Source organism: Moschus berezovskii, chromosome X (assembly GCF_049115385.1).
Source record: "Moschus berezovskii isolate FMDL1 chromosome X, NW_MosBer_1.0, whole genome shotgun sequence".
Lineage (NCBI taxonomy): Eukaryota > Metazoa > Chordata > Mammalia > Artiodactyla > Moschidae > Moschus > Moschus berezovskii.
Window position 1 is genome coordinate 57,373,142 of NC_142488.1, and position 19,700 is coordinate 57,392,841.

The 19,700-nt window shown below is 39.1% G+C and overlaps 2 protein-coding genes across 5 annotated transcripts in view; one reads left to right on the forward strand and one right to left on the reverse strand.

The window, feature by feature from the left end:
* SLC9A7 (solute carrier family 9 member A7) overlaps window positions 1–6,082 on the forward strand; it is a 171,656-nt gene extending 165,574 nt beyond the window's left edge. For all 3 annotated transcript variants that reach the window (XM_055437916.2, XM_088834144.1, XM_088834143.1), the window contains one exon: window positions 519–6,082. In XM_055437916.2, the coding sequence (XP_055293891.1) occupies window positions 519–794 (276 nt within the window). In that variant the 3' untranslated portion in view covers window positions 795–6,082. The remainder of the gene's footprint in view (window positions 1–518) is intronic.
* Window positions 1–19,700, reverse strand: part of CHST7 (carbohydrate sulfotransferase 7) — an 85,900-nt gene that overhangs the window by 47,075 nt on the left and 19,125 nt on the right. The window contains exon 2 of one of the 2 annotated variants that reach the window (XM_055437911.2): window positions 6,206–7,394. The exons of the other annotated variant lie outside the window; for it this stretch is intronic. The gene's annotated coding sequence lies outside the window, so the exon portion shown is untranslated. Of the gene's footprint in view, window positions 1–6,205; window positions 7,395–19,700 lie in introns of those variants that run through there. 2 annotated transcript variants of the gene reach the window in all.

The window sequence follows — 19,700 nt, forward strand, 5'->3', positions numbered from 1 at the left end:
CATTAGTTTCTTGTTGGGTTGAAAGTGAAAGTGTTGGTTGCTTGGTCATGTCTGACTCTTTTATGACCCCATGGACTGTAGCCTGTCAGACTCCTCTGTCCATGTGATTCTCCAGGCAAGAGAGTGAGTTGCCATTCCCTTCTCTAGGGGATTTTCCCAACCCAGGGATCAAACTCGCATCTCCTGCATTGCAGGAGAATTCTTCACCACAAGAGAGGCTGAAAATCCAGGCTAATCACCCTTTTTTCCCTTTTGTTACTTTTTGTCCCTATGCTATCAGGCATTTAAAATCAGAACTGCTTACTGGTTTTCAAAGTCCTGGTTCAGCAATAGTCTTACATGGACTAGCACTCTAGAGTTTACACCCAGTTATCACACTAGGGGCTCAAGGCAGGCCAGTTTTATGATCCCCATTTTCAGATAAGGAGTTGGGGCTAGCTTTGGCCCGGGAAGATATTGGTCTCCCATTTGTGATTGATGTGGTTGATGATGTTGCTATTGTTTGCTGCACTTTTCAGAATCAAGAGCCACTGAGAGAGGAAGACTCTGATTTCATCCTGACTGAGGGCGACCTCACCTTGACCTTCGGGGATAGCGCAGTGACTGCGAACGGCTCCTCAGGCTCCCACACGGCCTCCATGAGCCTCGAGGGTGGTCGGAGAATGAAGAGCAACTCTGAGGAGGTGCTGGAACGAGACCTGGGAATGGGAGACCCAAAGGTTTCCAGCCGGGGCACCCGCCTGGTGTTCCCCTTGGAGGATAATGTTCGCCTTCCTCCCCAGAGCCCTGAGTGATGGGGTGGGGGAGAACCCACTGGCAGGGTGAGGATGGCTGCAAGCCCCAGCATTGTTGAGATGGGGCCTTGACTGAATGGAACTAACACTTCTATTTTATTGGGGTCTGAAGATATCTTAACATTTAAAATTTCAGCCAAGATGAAGCTGGTGGGGTGAAAGTGTCTCTAAATCAAGGCAAATGCAGACCTATTCCCACTTTTTTCACATTGTAGTGCGCTGTTCAGAGTTAAACAAATAGCATGCTTTAACGCTGTCTTCATTCATTCACCTGCAGATCTGAACAAGGTGTGGTAGGTGCTGGGGGTTCCTCCCAGGAGAGGCTTCGTATCCAGACACAGCGGTGTAGGTTTCTTTGGCTGTAGGCATACAAGGGGAGAACAGGCTAAGATTGTAAAGGATGGCAGTTGCTATTGGACCTCCAAGGACTGTGAGAAACTGGTGTTAAATGGACAGAAGACATGAGAAAGCAATTTGACTGGAGGCTTCAGCAATGAGGTGTGTGACTGCACCCTCCTATCAGGATTCCTGCCCCTTTTTGACTCCCTGTGTTTCTTCTAGACTGAAAACTGGAAAATATGTCCATGAACATTTCAACATGGAGGAATGAATTCCAATTCCTTCTCTGGAAATCTCCATAAGGAAGAAGTTACTGGAATGTTTGAAACCAAAGGCAAAATAGTGTTATACTGTTGTTTTTAACTAATATGAGGACAGGAGAAACTGTTTAGAAACTGATGGTGATATCACTGCAAAAATCTGTAAGTTCTCAAGGTATTCCATATGAGCTGACTGCCTCGGAAATAATGAATAGGATTGGGTTCTACTGTGGCTTTAGAAATAACACCGCAATTTGTGGGATGCAGTCTTATCTATGAAAGAGAAAGCAGCAAGAAGTCTAAGAGGCAACAGTCTAGTATTCAGAGGGAAGAAATCTCACTGCAAACAAAATTAACTGCAAAGAAAATACAAGATAGTATTCTAATGACTGAGTAGAATTCCAAATTTTGAGTTCATAAATGCATGAGATTTCAGTGGCCACATGAGGAATCAGAGGTGAGTCAATGGAAAGTTAAGCATTATTCAGCCTGGTGTAAGGTTGGAAGGTTCTGTCAACTATAGTAGACAGTTTGAGAATCTGGATGTCTTGACAGTGAATATCATGTAGAGAAGGGCCATTTTCATGGTATCTGGGGAGCCTTGTGCCAACTTAATGTGTAAGTATGGTTTAAAATTTAGGTTTTTATCAAGAGTTTGGGTTTTTTATGGATGAGCTCTTTCACCTGCCCACACCTGTAGTAGTGAAATACTGAGAGAACTCTTAGAAACTAGGCTAGCAAGTCTTCCTATGCTTCAGTGATAGCCTATTTGAAAACCCAATTTCTAAAAAAAAAAAAAAGCTTTCATAAAATGTGGGCATTTTTCTTATTATGGCAGACAAAATAGTGGCCCAGTTCAGTCTAGGACACTCGTAATGAAATCAATCATTTCATCTTTTTAGCTGACATAATTTTTAAATAAGACATTGCTTGACACTTTGTTTTTGAATTGATAAATTGTGCAAACCAGGAAAAACTTATTATTAGGCCGAGTCATATGAAATTGCTGATTTTCAACCATTTAAGAAAACAGAAATGGCAGTTTCATATGATTCAATATAATATAAGTGAAATCATTTTTATTCTCTTCTTTCCTTTGTATCTAAAGTCCATTTTGATTTTATGGTCCTCCATGGGCTTTGTACTCTCCACTGCAAACATTTTATTCTAACCTCCTTAAATATAAGTAAACGAAGATTTGCTGAGTCCAAAACTTAGCTAGATTTGTAGTTATTTGGTTAGAGTTTTCATTCAGTGAATCATTAAGTCACTGACCTGTGGTCCTAATTTTTGTTTGCAAGATGTGGAGATTAATCCTGACTTTACCAGGGGTCCTGGGAAGTGAGTTAACTCATCAAAAAACTTCCACCTCTCAGAGTATCCTGCCTGTGCTGAGTGACAAAAAAGCACAAAGGCCAAAACCTCTTCACTCAAGGCTGAGTATTTGCTGCCAGTCTGGCAGAAATCAGAACAAAACTGCTAAGTAATGGTGCAGCCATCTAAAGAAAGTTCCCCCAAGAGAGAGTAATCCCAAGTCATCTTAGAAACATGTTTGTTCTGGGTTGGGGGGTGGCATTTCAGTAGTCAAAATTTCTAGAGCACAGGTTCTCATGCCTGGCTGCACATTAAGATTACTTGGCCAGTTTTTACAAATACTGAAGCCAGGGCTCTACCCTCAGAGATTCAGATTCAGTAGGTTGGTGCCTGGCTGCCATGTTTTGTTGTGGATCCTTAAGAATTCTAATGTGCAGCTAGGGTTGAGAGCCTCTAGTCTAGAACTTGCAGTGGACCCTATTTGGAACCTTAAAGAAATGGTCTAGGAAAGAACATTTTATATTGTTAGTCATGTGGAACAAACAGGGTTGATCAGCAATACAGAGAGGGTAGTTGTGAGAGTTTCATGCTAATAATCTTTGCAGAAATCAAGAACATACTTTGTAAAGTACAACTGAAAAGGTCACTTTTGAAAATCTTAGAGCATGAGAGGGAGAGATGGGTGACTTGAGTGTATGTATGGGGAGGATTAAAAATTGTCATCTTTGCTCCCATTTGTTGGGGGGAAAGGGGGTTTTGTCTTAACTGGACTGCTGACTAGTCAAATGTGACAGTTTCTGAGATGCTATCTTTGCAGTTTAACCTGATATTATATTAATAGTCCCTTTCACAGTCAAGTGAACTTTCTCTTCACATTTTGCTTGTACTCATGCCTGCATCCATGCTGGACTCCTCAAAATAAGAATGGGCCCATTCACTGCCAGAGCAGAGTAACCATATTACTTGGAAAGTTGTGATCAATCTGCTGTCTCATGTGGCAGTGATGTCAGTAGCAGTTAATTAAGGAGATGCAAACTTTTGTATAGCACCAACAGAGGAAAGACAAAACCACCTGCAATTCCTTTTCATACTCTTTTTGAGGACTATAAGGAGAATTGAACTAAAGAAGGATATTTGGAATTTAAAGAAGGCTGTATTTCTTCCGAGGAAACCGGCATAGGAAGGGCATATGTGATTAAATGGACTCTGGCCATCAGGGTACTTATTGGAGTGATCAGACAAACAAGCATTGATGTCCTGCAGCCAAAAATCACACTGTGACATCAAATGGTTCATCAAGTAAACAGCAAGGAGCTCTTCAGGCTGTGTTCTCTAGACCTGAAAATGTCCTCCATGGTTCAGTCAACAAATATCTCTGTAGAAAACCTGAAAAAATGTTCACTCAGCTTTCCATGAACATTTCAGTCTAGGGCAAACAAGTAATGTTTGTTTCAAAAACAGAAGTCTGTTTCACGTACACATGCCCAAGCCCCATCATAGCTCCCCCTTTCTTTGTCTGCAGCGGAAGTTAATGTTTTCATGTCAGCTATCTAATGTGAACAAAATGATTTCTAAATGTAGAAACACTGCTGATGCACTTAGGTGAAATTGCTGGCAGGGCAAACAAGTAACTCATTGCGGGGGAAGTCATCCTCTTGGAAACCTACCTTGGTACCCATTGTGAGCTCTAAGAGGTGGATCAGAAAGCTGATTTTCCCATTTGCTATAAATTGGAACCTGGACTGAGGGCATCAGGAAAGTCAGCCTGCTGATTCAGTAACTATATGACCTCTTATTCCACTTCAGAAATGGGGTACTTGACAGGTCTCATGCTTGCTTTTTGATGTTGCTTCTGTAGATGAGTTAGTGAAGGAGCTAGTCTGTCAAATACTGTCATTGATTTCTGATCCCTTCTCTGCTTTTAACTGAGAATCTGACTCACCAGTGTCAATTGCTGCATTCTGATACAGGTACAGTAAATTGAGGGCATTTCGTGACCAAGACATACAGTTTAGAAACAACCCACCTGAATGCTGCTTTCACCATGTGGATACCTGAAAAGACCTCCCCTCTTTCTAAAACCTAATAAGAACAATCTACAGAGAAGTATTCTGGAAACCAGTGCTAGTGTCTAATGAGGAAAAGCAAGTAGGCTCTTTGACAATCTTTTCAAAACAAAACCTAGAAATCATTTTTCTTCCAGTTCCGAGTTTCATAAGCAGAGTTTCTGTAAATTAAACCCATCTTGTCAGCCAGTGCTAGCAGAAGTTGTAAAGAGCAAAACCAAAGTTTTTGATGTTTTATTTTTGTAAGCAGGGTATACTCTAACCACAGCCCACATGGCACACACAAGCAGCCAGTTTTCTGCTACATGAGCCTTGGAGAAAACGACAAGGAGGGCTGCCTGTTCTGTTGCCCTTTGAAAAGGTCTGCAACAGACACAAGAGCACTTAGGAGAGGTCATTTTCTTACCCTAATGGCCACCTTTTTGAAAAACTTCACAGAACTGCCAAGTGTCATGGTCAGCTCGACTCTTGGCCAGTGGAAAATTATCTGGGTGGGCCTGTATGTGTTGGAGGAACTCAGATGGAAAAGGACTTGGAAACATCATGAAGAACTCTACATCTACTGTCTAAAGCACTTCAAACAAGTTAAGATCCCAGTGCCAGTGAGTGAGTGTCTTAACTGCATGGACATCTGGGGGTCGACTTTAGTTATGGTATTCCAGCTGTGAGCTTTGGAGAAGCAATGGGGTGGTTTTTCAGTTATGTGGGTATTAAGTCTATGGGTTTGGAATCTGTCATTGAAATCACTCATTCAAAAATATGACTTCATAGTAGGGCCACTTAGGTTTGTTTTTTTTACATAAAATATATCTGGTATTTCTTACTTAGGAAGTTTTACTATGTCCATTAAAACAATTAAATGGGGAGGCCACCAAGATTCATTTAATAGCTGAAAAGCAGTTTTTTAAATAGACTAGGATGAATTTAATAGGGGCTGATGTGACCTACAGGGGAATTTTTTATAGAGAGCCTCCATACTGTAATTGGGGAAATTTTTGTCTTTTATTTCCATTAAATAGTAGCAAACTGGTGGTTTTATAAAATTAACACAGTGTGTTATATAAACATGTTATATAAAATAATATTAAAACATGTCTAACTGTGAAAACGTGAAGACTTGGAGTTATCATCAACCTTTATGTGCAATAAAGAAAACTGGAGTTAGGCCCCAACGTGTTCCCTCTCCCTAGCATTTTACTTAATGTTTGCCTTTGTGTATATGTTTAGATTGATATTGTAAAGCTAGCTACATGTTTTCCTGCCCTTTACTGATATTTAACACATTTTTCTCAAAGCCTTTTTTTTTTTTTAACAAAAATCAAAATAAAGAGATTAACTGGCTGAGCTCATCTCGTTTCATACTTTTAAAAGTATTGTCCATTAGTAGAAGAAGGCAGTATGGGCCTGTTCTTAGTCTGTTTCTTTCCCACACAGAGAAGTTCTGTTCTGGATGGAAGCTATTCCTCTCCAACTTCATTTAAAACAGAGATGGACAAATTACAGTGGCCCCTGGATCAAATCCAGTCTACTGCTTGTTTTTGTAAATAAAGTTTTATTGGCATACACTCTACTCACTCATTTTGTCTGTGACTGCTTTCACGCAGAGCTGAGTTGTAAGGGCACTGAACAACTAGTGCTCATAAAGCCTGAGCTATTTACTATCAGAGTCTTCTCAGAAAAGGCTTTTCCTGACTGCTAATTTAGATGCTTGAAAAATTTTTAAAGATTGGATCTAAAAAAATCACAGCAACACTTTTAGACTTAAAAAATGTGCCTTTGAGTTAAAATAAACATTTGAAACCTGTGACTTCTCCCAGCCTGCAAACATCTTTAACAGGCTTTGAGTGTTGGCGAATTGCTAAGATTCTTGAGCTTCCTACAGTTTTTCTCATAGTCCTTGTATTCCCCTATATGTAGACTAACTGCTCCCTAAATCATGCAATTGAAGTACATAATAAAATCTGCTCCCTAGCAAAATAAAGCAACAAATCTTGTCATTAACAGTGACTCCAGAATCATTTAATAGTATAATTACAAAAACATCAGATAGAACAATTTAAAAGCAAACATTTCTTTCAGTTCATTAGGGTTCTCCCACCCCAGGAAATTACTTTTAAAAAATCCATTTAGGGGTGGGGGCCAGGGAAGCTCTTTGAAGAAGAGCTGGATGAGTCAGATTTTTAAAATACACTGCCCAGATATTTTATTTAATATTAAGTGATTTAATCAAGATACACAGGACTACACTTGACCTGTCTTCACATTGATGTTTTGTCCAGGCACCTGCTGATGGGAAATGGTACCAAATCACATCTCTTCTTTGTTCTGAGAATGCCTTGTTGAATTGGCTCCAACAGAGACAGGGTCAGGCTGGGAACTAAAGCTCTTCCTATTTTATTGCCATAATTATTTGCACTGCACTGTCACTTCCTTACTGGAAACTTCGTTTCAACCAGTGTGTCACTCATTATTTAACAGCTCATGATATTCCTGCTCCAACTGCACAGCAGTTGGTACCAAGTCAAGCCCCAGTCTCTGACAGTGTGATAGATTGCCCCCACAGCGTGGCTTCTTCCAATGCTGGGACAACATGCTGAGTGTCCCGGTTTATGGTGACTGACCTGGAAGGAAAGAAACAAAGGATGTTTGAACTTCAGAACACAGAAATCCATAGATGGAAAGCCTGTTGAACTTTGACAATATAAGGCCTCTTAAATATGAAACCTGTAATCTTCCTTACCTAAGCTTCATTATCCAATGCTGTAAATCCATACAGAATTAGTATTTATAATTTCTGCTTGTAACCCAAGAGGCATTTGGGGAGGATAGACAGGAAAAAGATGGGGGCTCCTCTTCTAGTGTGACTGTGCTTTCTGCAGCTGCTGCTGTGGAGTGCCTGTTGAGGAGAACTTTCTGAGACCTGCTGGGTAGAGTGGGGTAAGGGCTGGGACTGAAGCTATATCTTTAGGCACCAACCATGCAACCATCCAGGGCTTCCCTGGTGGCTCAGAAGGTAAAGTGTCTGCCTGCAATGTGGGAGACCCAGGTTTGATCCCTGGGTCAGGAAGATCCCCTGGAGAAGGAAATGGCAACCCACTCCAGTACTCTTGCCTGGAGAATCCCATGGACAGAGGAGCCTGGTAGGCTACAGTCCATGGGTCACAAAGAGTTGGACATGACAGCAACCTCACTTTCTTTATGTAACCATCCATCTTTCACTTGTGTACCAGTTCATGTGTGAGATCAATCATTCCAACCACTATCAGCTGTTCTGTAAAACTGAGGCTGTATGTAAGCAATGTGTCCAGCTTCCTACCTTTGTGGGATTTGGGCTTTTTCCCTTCTTTCACTAGAACACAGTGCTGCATCACTTTATGGGAGCAGCAAATGGTGAACTATGTTCATGCTAGTTCTGCCACCAGTTTCTGTCTTTCCTGTGATTCTTTCTCTGATCCTGGATATGTGCCAAATTTGACATTCTTTTTAATTTTCATTGTATTGGGATACAGCTGATTAGCAGCGTTGTGATAGTTTCAGGTGAACAGCAAAGGGACTCAGCTATACAAATACATGTATCCATTCTTGCCCAAACTCCCCATGCATCTGGGTTGCCACATAACATTCAGCAAAGTTCCATGTGTTGTATAGTAGGTTCTTGTTGGTTATCCATTTAAATATAGCAGTGCGTACATGCCCACCTCAAAAACCCTAACTATCCCTTCTCCCCATCCTTCCTCCTGGCAACCATAAGTTTATTCTCTTAAGTCTTTGAGTCTCTTTCTGTTTTATAAGTTCACTTGTATCATTTCTTTTTAGATTCCACATACAAGGGGTGTCATATGATATTTCTCCTTCTCTGTCTTATTTTAATCAGTATGGCAATCCTTAGGTCCATCCATGTTGTTGCAAATGGCATTAAGATATGGTACATATATAAAATGCAATATCACTCAACCATTAAAAAGAATGAAGTAATGCCACTGACGTTATTTTCTAATGTGATGAAACAATAAAACTACTGATGCAGTGCTTGGATAAGAAGCACTTTCAAGATGATTAAAAATGTACAATAAAGAATCATACTAAGCATTAGGAAAGAGCTGATTTCATAAATGCCTTGAGGCCTAACGACCCTTAGCATTCTGTTAGTACAGGTTATTTACATAAAGCCCCAGCATGTCAAATTTCAGTATAATTAAGTTTAATAAAAACCAGTCTCCAGATGGGCTGACTACGGTTCCAGGTAAGATAGAATAGATGCATTCTCCTTATTCCTCTCACAAAGTATAACTAAAATTCTTCCCAAACATGATTTATAAAATAAAAAACTCTGAAAGAAAGGGAAAAGAAGGTAGACTGATTAGGGATGTTGGGAATTGTGGAACAACACATCCATGAGTTGCCTGGGTTTTCTTTTTGCCTCCTCTATATCCTAAAATGGGTGCTGAAGAATCCAGCAGACCAGAAATGTCAACAGCCATAGACCATAAAGGCCCCAAGAAAAGCCTGTTTTCTCTAGCCAAAGGAGAGAGAGAGGGTCAGTCTAGAAAGACAAAACCCAACCACCTCAGGAAAAAAAAAAAAAAAAACCTCCTGTCAGTAAAGGGCTTCCCTAGTGGCTCAGATGGTAAAGAATCTGCTTGCATTGTGGGAGACCCAGGTTCAATCCCCAGGTCAGGGAGATCTAGAGGAGAGCATGGCAAGTATTCTTGCCTGGAGAATTCCATGGACAAAGGAGCCTGGCAGGCTACAGTCAGTGGAGTTGCAGAAAGTTGGACATGACTAAGCGACTTAGCATGCGTGCACACATTCCTGTCAGCAGAGGCCTGGTGGGAAGCCAGGGCTTCTGAACTACCCCACCCACCTGACAATAACCAGGTGATGTACCCCTTCTACAGTGCACTGCCAGTAGAGGCCTGCTAAAATAGAAGACTTAAATTCAGAGATTCATAACATATTCAAATATACAGCTAATATTCAGGATACAATAAAAACTACCTGTCAAACCAAGAGCCAGGGAGATTTTGACTTAATTGGGAAAAGACACCTGACAGATGCCAACACTGAAATGACGTGGATACTGAAATTTTCCAAGAAGGATTTTAAGCCACCATCATAAAAGTACTTCCAAACTAGCAATTATAAGCACAACTTGAAAAAAAATTCCTGGAAAAGAAATATAAAACAAAAATGAAAAAAGAACCAAATGGAAAATTTAGAACTGTAAAATACAATAACTGAAATTTTAGGGCTTCCCTGGTGGCCCCATGGTTAAGAATCTGCCTGATAATGTAAGGGACACAGGTTCAATCCCTGGTCTAGGAAGATCCCACATGCCACGAGGCAACAGTCCAGGAGCCACAACTACTGAGCCCACACTCTAGAGCCCAGGACATGCAACTACTGAGTTTGCATGCTGCAACTACTGAAGCCAGTGCACGCTACAGCCTATGTTCTACAACAGGAGAAGCCATCACAATCAGAAGCCTGCACACTGAAAGTAGAGTAGCTCCCACTTGCCATAACTAGAGAAAGCCCTCCAGCAGCAACAAAGACCCAACAGAGCCAAAGATAAATAAATAAAAATTTAAAAAAAAATTTAAAAGCTCACTGGATGGTCCCAGTTGTAGAATAGAGATGACAGATAAAGAATTAGTTAATCTGAAAACATAACTATAGGAACTATCCAATCTGAACAAAAGAGAGTCAATGGAGAGAAGAGATGAACAGAGCATCAGAAACCTGTGGTATTACAATAAGTTATCTACTGCTCATTTTTTAAAGTTTCTAAAAAGAGAGGGAAAAGAGATTGAGGCTGAAAAAGCACTTGATAAATATGGCTAAAAATTTCCCATATTTGGCAAAAGACATAAAACTACAGATTCAAGAGACTGGGTGAACCCCCAACAAAACCCCAAAGAAATCTACACCAAAATACACATAATCAAATTTCAGGAAAGTAAAGACAAAAACATCTTGAAAACAACTAGAGAGAAATGATGCATTATTTATGGAAATAATGATATGAATGTCAGTGGATTTCATATCTGAAACCAAGGCAGCCAGAAGGAAGTGGCACATTGTTAGAGCTGAAAGAACATAATTGTCAACTCAGACTTCTATATTTCATGATATCCTTCAGAAATGAAGATGAAATAAAGACACTCTCAGATGAAACTAGTTTTTGTTGCCAACAGAACTGGTAAAGGAAGTTCTTCCAGCAGAAAGGAAATGATAAAAGAAGGAACTTGAAACATCAGAATGAAGAAAGAAGAGGATAAAATACAAGTAAATTTAATAGACTATTCGAGTTTAAAAAATTATGTTTGATAGTTGAGGCAAAAATTATAACATTGTATAACGTGGTTCTCAATATACAGAGAAAATACTACAAGAGAATTATAAAGGGCACAGGATAATGGAACATAAATGGACATAAAATTTCTACACTTCACTTAAGGTAGTAAAATGTTGAGAACAGCAGGTTATGATTAGTTACATAGGTGTAATCTAAAGCAGCCACTTTTGCACAGCAAAGCAAATCATAAACAAAACAAAAAGACATCCAACAGAATGGGAGAAAATATTTGTAAATGATGTGACTGACAAGGGATTAATTTCCAAATATACAAACAGCTCATATAGCTCAATATCAAAAAATCAAACAACCCAATCAAAAAAATTAGCAGATCTAAATAGACATTTCTCCAAGGAAGATATATAATGGCCAACAGGCACATGAAAAAATGCTCAACATCACTAATTATTAGAGAAATGCAAATCAAAACTACAATGAGGTATCATCTCACTATGGTCAAAATGGCCATCATCAAAAAGTACAAATAATAAAATCTGAAGAGGATATGGAAAAAAAGGAACTCTCTTATCTTGTTGGTGGGAATGTAATTGGTACAGCCACTATGGATAATAGTATGGAGGTTCCTTAAAAAACTAAAAATAGAGTTATCATATAACCCTATAATCCCACTCCTGGGCATATATCCAGAGAAAACTATAAAAAGATCCAGTGTTCAATGAAGCATTATTTACAATAGCCAAGACACGGAAGCAACCTAAAAGTCCATTGACAGATGAATGGCTAAAGAAGGTGTGGTACACACACACACACACACACACACGCACGCACGTGCACGCGCTGGAATATTACTCGGGCATAGAAAAGGATGAAATAATGCCATTTGCAAAAACATGGATGAACCTAGAGATTTTCACACTAAGTAAAATAAGTCTAAGAAAGACAAATACCATGTGATATCACTTATATGTGGAATCTAAAAAAAAATAACATACAAATAGAACCACAGACATAGAAAACAAACTTATGCTTACCAAAGGGGAAAGAGAAGGGGTAGGGGAGGGATAAATCAGGAGGTTGATTTATACACAGTACTATGGCAACCCACTCCAGTATTCTTGCCTGGAGAATCCCATGGACAGAGAAGCCTGGAAGGCTACAGTCCACAGGGTCGCAGAGAGTCAGACACGACTGAGCAACTTCACTTTCACTCACTATATATAAAATAACCGACAAGGACCTACTATATAGCACAGGAAATTAAATATTTTGTAATAACCTATAAAGGAAAAGAATCTAGAAAATATAAGCCCTATACTATCAATAATTACATTAAATATAAATGGTCAGGCCTCACAAATATGGTATATAAAAAGACCAACAGAATGGTCTTAAAAACATGATCCATCTATATGCTCATATAAAATATATATATATATATATATAATTCATTTCAAATATGTTAGAGTAGATTGAAAGTAAAAGGATGAAAAATATAACCATACAAATATTAATTAAAAGAAATGAGTAGCTTTACTAATATCAGATAAAATAGACTTTAGTAAAATGTTTAATCCACCAACAAATGATAGCAACCCCAAATGTGTATGTGTATAGCAAACAACAGAACTTAAAATTCCTTGAAGAAAAAACTGAAATAGAAAGGAGAAATAGGCATGTCCAAATTTACAGTTCAGTTCAGTTCAGTTCAGTCGCTCAGTCGTGTCCGACTCCTTGCGACCCCATGAATCACAGCACGCCAGGCCTCCCTGTCCATCACCAACTCCCGGAGTTCACACAAACTCATGTCCAGAGAGTCGGTGATGCCATCCAGCCATCTCATTCTCTGTCGTCCCCTTCTCCTCCTGCCCCCAAACCCTCCCAGCATCAGAGTGTTTTCCAGTGAGTCAACTCGTCGCATGAGGTGGCCAAAGTACTGGCGTTTCAGCTTTAGCATCAGTCCTTCCAATGAACACCCAGGACTGATCTCCTTTAGAATGGAGTGGTTGGATCTCCTTGCAGTCCAAGGGACTCTCAAGAGTCTTCTCCAGCACCACAGTTCAAAAGCATCAATTCTTCGGTGATCAGCTTTCTTCACAGTCCAACTCTCACATCCATACATGACCACTGGAAAAACCATAGCCTTGACTAGACGGACGTTTGTTGGCAAAGTAATGTCAAAGATGGGCTCGATAAAGGACAGAAATGGTATGGACCTAACAGAAGCAGAAGATATTAAGAAGAGGTGGCAAGAATACACAAAAGAACTGTACAAAAAAGATCTTCAAGACCAAGATAATCATGATGGTGTTATCAATGACCTAGAGCCAGACATCTTGGAATGTGAAGTCAAGTGGGCCTTAGAAAGCATCACTACGAACAAAGCTAGTGGAGATGATGGAATTCCAGTTGAGCTATTTCAAATCCTGAAAAAGGATGCTGTGAAAGTGCTGCACTCAATATGACAGCAAATTTGGAAAACTCAGCAGTGGCCACAGGACTGGAAAAGGTCAGTTTTCATTCCAATCCCAAAGAAAGGCAATGCCAAAGAATGCTCAAACTACCGCACAATTGCACTCATCTCACATGCTAGTAAAGCCATGCTCAAAATTCTCCAAGCCAGGCTTCAGCAATACGTGAACTGTGAACTTCCAGATGTTCAAGCAGGTTTTAGAAAAGGGAGAGGCACCAGAGATCAAATTGCCAACATCCGCTGGATCATGGAGAAAGCAAGAGAGTTCCAGAAAAACATCTATTTCTGCTTCAATGACTATGCCAAAGCCTTTAACTGTGTGGATCACAATAAACTGTGGAACATTCTGAAAGAGATGGGAATACCAGACCACCTGATCTGCCTCTTGAGAAACCTATATGCAGGTCAGGAAGCAACAGTTAGAACTGGTCATGGAACAACAGACTGGTTCCATAGGAAAAGGAGTAATCAAGGTTGTATATTGTCACCCTGCTTATTTAACTTCTATTCAGAGTACATCATGAGGAACACTGGGCTGGAAGAAGCACAAGCTGGAATCAAGATTGCTGGGAGAAATATCAATAACCTCAGATATGCAGATGACACCACCCTTATGGCAGAAAGTGAAGAGGAACTCAAAAGCCTCTTGAGGAAAGTGAAAGAGGAGAGTGAAAAAGTTGGCTTGAAACTCAACATTCAGAAAACAAAGATCATGGCATCTGGTCCTATCACTTCATGGGAAATAGATGGGGAAACAGTGGAAACAGTTTCAGACTTTATTTTTTTGGGGCTCCAAAATCACTGCAGATGCTGATTGCAGCCATGAAATTAGGAGACACTTACTCCCTGGAAGGAAAGTTATGACCAACCTAGATAGTATATTTAAAAAAATTTACAGTTAGAAACTTCAATACCTCTTTCTGAACAATTGATAGAATTACCCCACAGAAAATCAGGAGTGATAGAGAAGAACAAAGCAATACTATCAATCAAACGTTTCAATTGACATTTATACACCATTCCACCTAATATCAGTAGAAACACTTCTTAAACATATATGAAACTATATATGAAATTCTTTTTAAACATACATGAAACATTCCGTACACAAACCATATCCTGGTTCATAAAACCTGAACAATTTGAAAGGAACTGAAATAAAAATGCAGTGCGTTCTCTAATCCTGATGCAATCAAACTAGAAATCTATAGCAGAAATATAGGGGGAAATTCTCCAGATGTTTGGAAATTAATGAATGTATTTCTAAATAGTCCATGGGAAGTTAACAAAAATATATTAAATGAAAATGCACCACACCAAAATTTGTGACACATGGCCAAAGCAGTACTGTGAGGGAAATTTATAGTATTAGGTGCTTATATTAGAAAAAAGGAAAGGTCTCAAACCAATAATCAGAGCACCCACCTCAAGAAACTTACAAATTTAACACATTGACTAAATTTAACACCCATTCATGATAAAAATTCTCAGCAAACTACAGATAGAGAACTTCCTCAACTTAATTTTTTAAAATCTACATAAACCTACATCTAACTTCAATATTTATAGGGAAAAATTGAATATTTTCCCCTTAACATTGGGAAGAACACAAAGGGATCTGCACTTAACATGCATATTCAAAAAAATGATAAATGTTCTAGACAATTAAATAAGACAAGAAAAAGAAAAACCATATTTTTGGAAAGGAATAAAACTGCCCCTATTTGTGATTATATGATTATGTACATAGAAAATTCCAAGGAATGAACAAAACAAACTCCGGGAACTATTAAATGAATTCAGCAAATTTGCAGGTTACAAACTCAATATTAAAAAATCAATCGTTTTTATTTTTTTAATTTTCAAAATTTTTTATTAGAAAACTGAAATTTACAATGTGTTTATATCACTCACTGAGTACATGGCATTTAAAAACGACATATTACAGAAAGATAACAAAAATACAGTCTTAAAACCTATGGGATATGGAAAACATTATCCACTGAGGCCTTAAATGTAGTAGACTTTACATAAAAAGGAAAAGCAATGAGTATACTTGTATACAAGTTATATAACTTGTATACAAGTTAGCAAAATAAACAAAATAATCATAAAGAAAAGAAAGCAACTAATACATACCAGTATTAACAACTGTTTTTATATATACTAGAAATGAACATTTTTAGAGCAAATTTTAATAATCATACTATTTATAATTGCTCAAATTAAATACTTAGGTATAAATCTAACCAAAGTAAAGGACCTGTATGCTAAAAACTACAAAACACCAAGAAAAGAAATCAAGCAAGATCTAAATCAATAGACAGATATAACTATATTTGTGGATTGGAAGATTCAAGTAAAGATGTCATTTTTCCTGAAATTGATTTATAGGTTTAATAATATTCCTATCAAATTCTATCAATGACTTTTACACATATAGACAAGCTTACTCTAAAATTTACATGGAAAGGCAAAGAAATCAGAATAGCTAAAACCTTTTTGGAAAAGAATAAAGTAGGAATAGGGCTTTCCAAGTGGTGCTAACAGTAAAGAACCCACCTGTCAATGCAGGTAGATGTAAGAGATATGGGTTCAATCCCTGTGTCGGGAAGATCCCCTGGAGGAGGTCACGGCAACCCATTCCAGTATCCTTGCCTGGAGAATCCGATGGACAGAAGAGCCTGGCAGGCTTCAGTCCATAGGGTTGCAAAGTCAGACACAACTGAAGCGACTTAGCAAGCTAGGAATAATCACTCTATTCAATACTAAGCTATATTTAACTATATTAATCACATGTGATGCTGGTGAGGGCCAGATAGTTCAGTGAGGGATAAAAGCCCAGACATAGACATATATATGTGTATGGTTAACTAAATTTTGACAAAAGTGCAAAAGCAATTCATTGAAGGAAAGACAGTCTTTTCAACAAATGGTGAAAAAGCAGTTAGACATCCATAGGCAAAACAAAATAACAAAAAAACCTTGACTTGAACATCATACTTTATACAAAAATTAACTCAAAATAAATCAGAATTAAATGTTGATATAGATAAGCTTATCCTAAAATTTATAAAGAATGGCAAAATAAAAAATATATAAAACTCACACAAGAAAACAGGAGGAAATCCTCAGGGCCCCAGGGCTAGGCAAAGCGTTCTTAGACATTACATCAAATGCACAGTCCACAAAAGAAAAAATGATAAATTGGATCTCATCAAATTTTTTTAACTTCTGCTCTTACAAAGATCTGGTTAAGAAGATTAAAAAAAAAGATACAGTCTGAGAGAAAATATTTGCAACCACATATCTGACAAAGGCCTTTTATCTAGAATATACAAATGACTCTCAAAATTCAAGAGTAAAAAACAATCCAGTTAGTAAATGGGCAAAACATCTGAATCAACATTTTTCCAAAGAGCAGATATGATGGCAAATAAGCACATGAAAAGATATTCAACATCACTCAGCTCAGCTCAGCTCAGTCGCTCAGTCGTGTCCGACTCTCCGCGACCCCATGAATTACAGCACGCCAGGCCTCCCTGTCCATCACCAACTCCCGGAGTACACTCAAACTCATGTCCACAGAGTCGGTGATGCCATCCAGCCATCTCATTCTCCTTCGTCCCCTTCTCCTCCAGCCCCCAACCTTTCCCAGCATCAGAGTCTTTTCCAGTGAGTCAACTCGTCGCATGAGGTGGCCAAAGTATTGGAGTTTCAGCTTTAGCATCAGTCCCTCCAATGAACATCCAGGATTGATCTCCTTTAGAATGGACTGGTTGGATCTCCTTGCAGTCCAAGGGACTCTCAAGAGTCTTCTCCAACACCACAGTTCAAAAGCATCAATTCTTCGGTGATCAGCTTTCTTCACAGTCCAACTCTCACATCCATACATGACCACGGGAAAAACCATTGCCTTGACTAGACGGACCTTGGTTGGCAAAGTAATGTCTCTGCTTTTTAATATGCTATCTAGGTTGGTCATAACTTTCCTTCCAAGGAGCAAGCGTCTTTTAATTTCATGGCTGCAATCAGCATCTGCAGTGACTTTGAAGCCCAAAAAAATAAAGTCTGACACTGTTTCCACTGTTTTTCCATCTATTTCCCATGAAGTGATGGGACCAGATGCCATGATCTTTGTTTTCTGAATGTTGAGCTTCAAGCCAACCTTTTCACTCTCCTCTTTCACTTTCATCAAGAGGCTTTTGAGTTCCTCTTCACTTTCTGCCATAAGGGTAGTGTCATCTGCATATCTGAGGTTATTGATATTTCTCCCGGCAATGTTGATTCCAGCTTGTGCTTCTTCCAGCCCAGCGTTCCTCATGATGTACTCTGCATATAAGTTAAATAAGCAGGGTGACAATATACAACCTTGACGTACACCTTTTCCTATTTGGAACCAGTCTGTTGTTCCATGTCCAGTTCTAACTGTTGCTTCCTGACCTGCATACAGGTTTCTCAAGAGGCAGGTCAGGTGGTCTGGGATCACTAGCCACTAGGAAAACAGAAATGAAAACCACCATGACATACCACTTCATACCTATTAGAACAGCTAAAATGCAACATAGTGACAACACCAAATGCTGATGAGGCTGCAACAAATTTCCCTCTCAAAGATTGCTGATAGGAATGTAAAATGGTACAGTTCAGTTCAGTGCAGTCGCTCAGTTGTGTCCGACTCTTTGCGACCCCATGAATCACAGCACACCAGGCCTCCCTGTCCATCACCAACTCCCAGAGCTCACTCAAACTCATGTCCATTGAGTCAGTGATGCCATCCAGCCATCTCATTCTCTGTCGTCCCCGTCTCCTCCCACCCCCAATCCCTCCCAGCATCAGACTCTTTTCCACCCTGAAAAACAGTTTGGTAGTTGCATATTCTTTTTGGTAGTTTCTTATAAGACTAAACATACATACACCACACAATCCAGCAATTGCAATTCTGGGCATTCATCACAGAGAAATGAAATTTTACATCCACATAAAAACTATACACAAATATTCATAGCAGCTTTATCTGTAATAGTCCAAAACTGGAAGCAATCCAAATGTCCTTCAAATGGGTTAATGGTTAAACAAATTGTGGTACATCCATAGTATGGAACACTACTCACAATGAAAAGGAATGAACTATTGATCAGTGGTTCAGCAATAAAAAAATTCGGCTGCACTCAATACTAGAAAAATAAATGACCAAATCAAAAAATGGGCCAAAGAACTAAACAGACATTTCTCCAAAGAAGATATATAGATGGCTAACAAACACATGAAAAGATGCTCAACATCACTTATTATCAGAGAGATGCAAATCAAAACCACAATGAAGTACCATCTCATGCTGGTCAGAATGACTGCCATCAAAAAGCCTACAGAAAATAAATGCTGGGGAGGGTGTGGAGAAAAGGGAACCCTCTTACACTGTTGGTGGGAATGCAAACTGGTAGAGCAACTATGGAGAAAAGTGTGGAGATTACTTAAAAAACTGGAAATAGAAATGCCATACGACCGAGCAATCCCACTGCTGGGCATACATACCGAGGAAACTAGACTTGAAAGAGACACGTATACCCCAGTGTTCATTGCAGCACTGTTTACAATAGCTAGGACATGGAAGCAACCTAGATGTCCATTGGCAGACGAATGGCTAAGAAAACTGTGGTACATATACACAATGGAATATTACTCAGCTATAAAAAAGAACACATTTGAGTGAGTTCTAATGAGGTGGATGAAACGAGCTTATTATATAGAGTGAAGTAAATCAGAAGGAAAAACACCAATACAGTATACTAACGCATATATATATAGAATTTAGAAAGATGGTAACGATGACCCTATATGCAAGACAGCAAGAGACACAGATGTAAAGAAGAGACTTTTGGACTCTGTGGGAGAAGGTGAGGGTGGGATGATTTGAGAGAATAGTACTGAAACATGTATACCACCATATGTGAAACAGATGACCGGTGCAAGTTTGATGCATGAAGCAGGGCACTCAAAGCCAATGCTTTAGGACAACTGAGAGGGATGGGGTGTGGAGGGGAGTGGGAAGGGGGTTGAGGATGTTGTGACACATGTACACCCATGGCTGATTCATGTCGATGTATGGCAAAAACCACAATATTGTAATTAGCCTCA